The sequence below is a fragment of the Peromyscus leucopus genome, chromosome 6, assembly GCF_004664715.2.
Source record: "Peromyscus leucopus breed LL Stock chromosome 6, UCI_PerLeu_2.1, whole genome shotgun sequence".
In the NCBI taxonomy this organism is placed as follows: domain Eukaryota; kingdom Metazoa; phylum Chordata; class Mammalia; order Rodentia; family Cricetidae; genus Peromyscus; species Peromyscus leucopus.
Genome location: NC_051068.1, coordinates 131,611,973 through 131,618,521, shown reverse-complemented (window position 1 = coordinate 131,618,521; position 6,549 = coordinate 131,611,973). Strand labels below are relative to the sequence as shown.

The 6,549-nt window shown below is 51.3% G+C and overlaps 1 protein-coding gene across 1 annotated transcript in view; it reads left to right on the top strand.

Moving 5' to 3' along the window:
• Positions 1-2,222: 2,222 nt before the first annotated feature.
• Positions 2,223-6,549, top strand: part of LOC114700446 (retinal-specific phospholipid-transporting ATPase ABCA4) — a 140,725-nt gene continuing 136,398 nt past the window's right edge. The window contains exon 1 of the mRNA XM_028880067.2: positions 2,223-2,364. Within this exon, the coding sequence (XP_028735900.1) occupies positions 2,299-2,364 (66 nt within the window). The 5' untranslated portion in view covers positions 2,223-2,298. The remainder of the gene's footprint in view (positions 2,365-6,549) is intronic.

Sequence of the window (6,549 nt, the reverse complement as noted above, 5' to 3'; positions counted from 1 at the left end):
CTCCAGTCAGAGAGAAACCATGGAAAAACGCTACTTGATTGTTATCAACTGTGCTTGCCATAAAACACTTTCTAATTCAGTTCCAAGTGGCCTATTTAAATTCTAATAGGAGACATTTTACTTAGCTGAAAATCTGATGGCTGTAACTTCTCCCATCTTTGAGTAATTTGGAAGAAAACTCATTCCTTCCCCAGCTGACCCAGACCCACCATGATCTCATATACTCTCCAAGCATCTGCCAAGTCATCATCTGTGTGCTGATGAGTCTCAAGCCTCTCCCTCCATCCTACAAGTTGGTCCACGACTCCAGACCCAGGTATTCACTGCTGGCTAAACATCTCAATGCAGCACACATCACAGGGACTTCAGCTTTACCGAAACGTAGCTAGCCGGGCTACCTCAGGCCTGACACCCCAGCACTTGGGAGGTGGAGGCAGGAGGATCAGGAGTTCAAGGTCATCCTCAGTTCTATATCCAGTTCCAGGCCAGCCTAGAACTGTCTCATGATACCAACTTTACAAAAATCGGAATTAAGTGCACATCTCTTCTACATACCTAGTTGGCTCTCCATGTCATGCCTCTCTCTGAGGGCCACCCTCTCTCATTATCCAGCCAATCAGCGCCAAGTCCCATCCTTCTAGCTGACCTCTTCCTCCTCCTCACCACTCACTTCCAGTCTGCTGTCTGCCTTGTCTCTGCTTCCAGTCACTCCGGCCCCTCCCCTCCCCTTACGTGACTCTGGTCACACTCCCTGCTTTCTCTCAGGCAGCCTGCTCCACGTAGCTGTCTCTGGCAGGCATTGGCTTAGAGTATTTTATCTTTTCCTGGATGATAAAAACCACACACTTGCCCATGTAAGAAGTGCTTAATGACTCTGTCCAGAGCTTGCTTCTGTTTAGGGGTGCCCTGCACTAGGGAGCCGCTCAGAGATCACTTCATAGTTGCTCATTTAATCTCGGTGGAATCAGTCATCAGCGTGAGTTTCTGAGTCTGGTCTCTGTCTCCCTTTTATAGCCTCTTCTTCCAGTATCTCCCATCCGTATCCCACTGGAGCCGTCCTTATAACTTGTGGTTCCCTCAACAGAATAAGATGACATTCCTGCCTCCCGGTCTTTTCATGGCTACTTACTTCAATAACCCAGTATTATCACATGTAAACAACTAGCAAAGTACCTATTTCATGAGGCTTCAGATTGCCTCTCTGTAAAACAAAGCAGACAGCTACAAGACTGTAATGTTGATAAAAACAAGATATGCAAAGGCAGTTTACAGTTATATCACGTCCTAAATGTATGCATATTGTGTTGGTCAGAGCCCTATATTAAATGCCACTACCTCCGAGGAACCTTTCAAACACTCAAAACAGGACCCCTCTCTGTTCTTGGAAGCTTTGCCAAGCACAGCCAGTCAGCCCCCCGAGGCTGCTCTCGTACATTCTTAGGCTGTCCAAGTCCTCGTCCCACGTTTACAAACAGATCACGAATGCCACCAAGTCAGTATCCACCCTACGCCATGGTCTCCTTCCTAGACATTAAGGTCTTAATGTTTGGGACTATTCAAAGAGAACATATTCCTGAGATTTGAGGAATCAGAGGCAAAACTTCCATGGGGAAGTACCAAAGAGACATGTTTGGGGTGTCTTTGGCATTCCAGCTCCATCACCCAGTGGTCAGTCTAACTGGCAACACCCTGCTGAGCTGGAATGGTGGTAAGTACCTTGTCCCAGCCCGCGGCAGACGTTGTTCCTGTCCTGCTGAGTTTGGATTACTCCAGGTAGCCAGGACTGGCTGGCCAGACTTTTAGTTATTATATTGCAAAACAAAGGGCTGAAAAAGAAGGGGTCACTTTAGCTCCAACTCACTAAGGGGGAGACGGTCAAATCCAGGATGCTGGCCTATGTTAGGTCACTGGGAGGCCTCTGGGTGAGCAAGTGGAATTGTCCCAAACTTAACATTCAGAGAGAGTGAAGGCGTCTTCCTCAGAAATGCCAGGAGCCCCTCTGATGTCTGACGGAGGAGGGTACCTGAGGCTCTTGGCCTCCCATTGAGTGTCCCATCTCTGTATCCTCAGTGCTCAGCACTTGTGTATTTAGTTAGGGCTTGTCTCCCTCTGAGAAGGAGCCATGGCCTGCCTCCTTCCCCTGACAAAGGGCTTACAGGTAATTAGAAGGGATTATGCTTGAAGGGGAAAAGCGGCCTTTAATCACCAGAAGGACACAGCAGTCTGAGCTGGAGGCGGTCCAGTGGCCTTTGTGTCTGAGGCTCACAGTGATCCCCTGGTCCCAGGGTGGTCAGCAGCATGGGCTTCCTCAGACAGATACAGCTTTTGCTTTGGAAGAACTGGACCCTGCGGAAGAGACAAAAGGTAACCACATGGGGTGGGTGGAGGTGGGGTGTGAGGAGGAAGAACGGAGGAGGGGCCCAAAGCTGGTTGCCCTTTAGCTCTGAGGCTGCCTTCAGCTGCTCTGTGAGCCTCTCTGAACAAGTGCCCTCCACAGGATGACATGCTTCTCTTGCCCTTGACGGTATGAAAAATATCCTGTCCTCTGCCCAGCAGAGGAATCCACTGCGACCCCCAACCCCCTCCCACTTTGACATCTGCTGGTCCAGCTCTCACTACACGGGGGAAGCCTCCTAAACCCTGAAAAACTAACCCAAAGAAAGGCAAGGAGGCTTTGGCTGGCTTGGCCGCTCAGTAAGAACAATTTCCTCACGCTGGAGAGTGGGATGTCTTCACACAGGAGCCCTGCAGGAATCGGGACGCGATTCCCTGAGTCGGTCGTCACACTGTCACTGAGCACGTTGTTTCTGTCTTTATGGGGGAGAAAAATAACCTTGCACCTTCCAGAGGCTGTTAGAGGTTCCGTGAGTGTGACCCTGCCGCTAACCACAGATTCTCCCACACCCCGTTAGTGGGCTAGACTAAGGATTTAAAGGCATTCGGTGTGTGTTCCTTCTGAACTGGTTTCTATGATAGCTGGGGAAACCTGAAGGATATTTTGAGAACCCAGAGTAATGTAAAGTAATGCAGGCTGAATATCCCAGGAGAAATGCAGGGGATCAGAGCCCCCCTCCCCCAGAGCTGCTGCAAACAGCTCCTCTGTAGTTTTTCCGTGAAGAGATAAGAAATAAATACATATCCATAAAGAAATGGCACTGAGAACGTACTTCAGTTGGGAGAGTGCTTGCTGGGCATGCACCAAGCCCTGGATTTGCTCCCCAGGGCCACATAAGCTGGGCATGATGGTACATACCTGGCAAAAGGGTCAGAAATTCAAGGTCACTTATATAGTGAGTTCAAAGCCAATCTGGGATAAATGAGATCCTGTTTTAAGAGAGAAACAGACACAGAGAGACAGACAGACAGGCAGACAGAGGAGAAGAAGAAGGAGGAAGAAGAAAAGAAGGTAGGAAAAGATGGCTGTCCCAGTGCCTTGCGGAGTTCTAGAAACATGGAATGACTTCAGGAGCCTGGGGTGGGGTTGCTGTGAGAGGTGGGGAGGGCTGAGATTAAATGATCGGGCCAAGAACAGAGGACAGCACCCCTTGCTGACCTCTGGCCTCCACACACACCTGCACCCTGACACACACATGTGCGCACACATACAAACATGCATGTAACACTTACACTAAAAGGAAAGAAAGCTGGACCTCATGCAGAGGACATGGTCAAGAAGAGGATGGTTTGGGGTGGGTTTCTGTGGGCCGAGCAGGGCTTTCCTGGGTGTCAGGAGGAACCTTAGGGAAGAAATGGGACCAGGTGGTGGGGCGTGTGAAGACCTGTGTGCGTGCCTCAGGCAGATTTGGTCAGAGAGAGATGAGCATGGACATGTGTCAGCTATTCATAAAGCTAGCAGCTGAGAGAGGAGAGGAAAACCCGAAGGGGATGTGGAGGCAGGAGGGGAAGGAGGAGGAATTGCTAAGATGTAACTGAGACCAGAGATCTGTGGAGCTGAAATCAGGGTCTCTGAGGCTGGTGACCTTAGGGTTGAGGTACGATAGCTTTTTAACTCACATATGAAGAAGCAAGGGACATCACACAGACGCTTCAAAGGCCTAGGTGTGGCGGGAGGGAGAAGCCAAGCTCACCCTGGGGACACCATTGTCCTACCTACACTGCTTTTCCTTATCAAGGCTGGTGTCATTTCAAATTAGCCTGGAGGTTATTTGGGGCCCCCAGGGACCAAGTGCTGACAGTAACCAAAGGCTCAGTCCCTTCCAGAAATTTCCCTTCCTGAATGAAAATGCCGTCAAAACCTGAGCAACACTCATTGTTAACTTCATCGGGTTCACTCATTCATTCAGTCAAGAAATAATAGTCACCGGGCAGTGTGCCAGGTGCTAAGTTCCCAATGATAAATGAGACAATTCAGTCTCTGCTCTCAGGGTGCAAATACTCTATGGATTGCCAAGGAAATCCAATATGCCCCCGCTGCGCCGCCGCCGCCGCCGCCGCCCCTCCCCCACCCCCTCTCCACCCCTCCCCTAGCACCAGGACTGCTGGCCAGCGAGGCTCCCATTGATGTGGCACGCCAACTCGGTTTTCCAGAGACAGGATTGGCTCAGGAAGGTTTACCCTCTCCATCCCTTCCCCTCGCCTTGGCAAACGTGTCCCTGCTGGGGGATGGGGACTTTCTCCCTCACTGTGTGTTCCCCAGGGGATGGAGCCGTCCATGCTGCGAGCCCTGTCTCACTTAAGCCTGGGCCGCGCCTGCGCATTGATATCGCCTTCATTGATATCGCCTTCATTGATATCGCCTTCATTGATATCGCCTTCATTGATATCGCCTTCCTGGCCTGGAAACTGCTTGTCCCGGTGCCTCTGGATAGCCAGTGTATCCAGGATGTCTGGGCAAGATGAGAGCCTTTTCCTAATCCCCCAGGAGCTCTTTGAAAGGGTCTGTGGCTCCTTTCAAGGCACTTGGATCTTCCGGAAAGAGTCACCTCTAGAAAATGATAACTCTGCATGAAGTGCAGCATGGCAGCCCATAATGCAGCCATTCCTCAGACTTTTATAAGTTAGGTGTTTCCTAGTGTGAGCAGATCACAAGTGAGAACAGGCAGATACCAGGGTTCCCCTTCCCTCCTCTTTCACCCTCTCAAGATGCAGGTGGGAGTCTTCAGGTGTCTGCTCCCCTCCCTTCATTTCCCCTCTTCTGTTAGTGCCTGTTTGACGTTGTACTAAATGCATTTCACCGTTTATCCCTCACAGCAGTGCAAGGACAGAGAGAGGCATCAGTTACTCCTGTGGGTACCAATGAGGTGACCGGAGCTTCAGAAGGGTCAGGATGAGCTGGATCTAGACCTGGGATTAAACTGTGTGTGACTTCGAGATAGCAGCCATGGCCATTAACCTCCACTGCCCTGACTAGCAGACAAGGCTCAGATGTCACCAGCAGAGAGTGACTGGGTAATTTCTCCCCAGCCAGGACAGTAGATGTAGACTCAGATTGAATATGTAGCCTGAGTGTGTGTTTGACCTGGACGAAGGAGAACGGAGCACAGCCCTCGCTCGCCCTGATGGAATTTGGAGTCAGGCAGGCAGGCGGAGGCTGTCACACACGCTTCCTAAACAGAATGGAGACTCCAGTGGTGGAACAGAAAGAAGCCTGGGGCTGGGGGCGGGGCCCGGGAGCTCAGAGGACATTTCTTGGGAGTTTAACCCTCACACGCCTGCCTCCGGAAGACACTGCCCAAGATCGTATCTGCCCTCGTGGGTTGGGAGGGTGGTAAAGCACACTAATGCTGCTTTTTCTTGCCTCTGAGCTGCATATCCTAGAATGCCTTGGTGTCCCCAGGTCCCCACTTCCGGGGGAGGACAGGATGTTTGGTGAAGGCCTGAGGACTCATAAAAATAGGAGTTCACTTCCTAAACTCTCGAGGTTCGTGTCTGGTGTCACCGTGGCCCCTGAGTGCTGGGCCCAGCACTAGGGGAAGAGAGCATGGGGTGCCAGGAGGCTGGGCACCAGCTCCAAGTGCGCCAGACTGTGGGTGGCGTTGGGCCAGGTTTGAGTCCCGTCTGGATTCTCAGCCCAGAAGGGAGGATCAGCGCTGTTGCTCTCAAGCTCTGGCTCCCTCCCTTTTAAATTGAAAACAGAGAGGGAAGGGAGAAAACCTAACTGGCTGTTTTAAAACAACAAGCAGGACTCTGCCCTCCCCAGGAACCCTTCCTCCCCCACATAGACTGAATGGTAAAGGGGGGAGGGGAGCGAGCAGGAATAAGGAAATACCAGTATAGTTTAAAAAAAAAAAATTCCATGGGGGGGGTGGTGCTTCTGAGCTTAGGCTGGGCTTAATTAAAGTTACAGACATGCTTTAAGTGTGTGGGGTGGGGGGCACACGACTCTGGAGACATGTTTTTATTACAATGTGGAATTTCTCCCTAGGGCATGCCTGTGTACACTTGAGCTGCGAGGGCTACATTGCCCTTCTGGGCTGGGGGTACTGATTCTGGGGGAGGGGAAGAAGCCGCTGGGAGGGCCCACCTGCCTCTGCGAGGTGGAGAGAGAGAGAACGACAGGTGGTCTCTGTGCAGAGAGTGGCCTGTAAG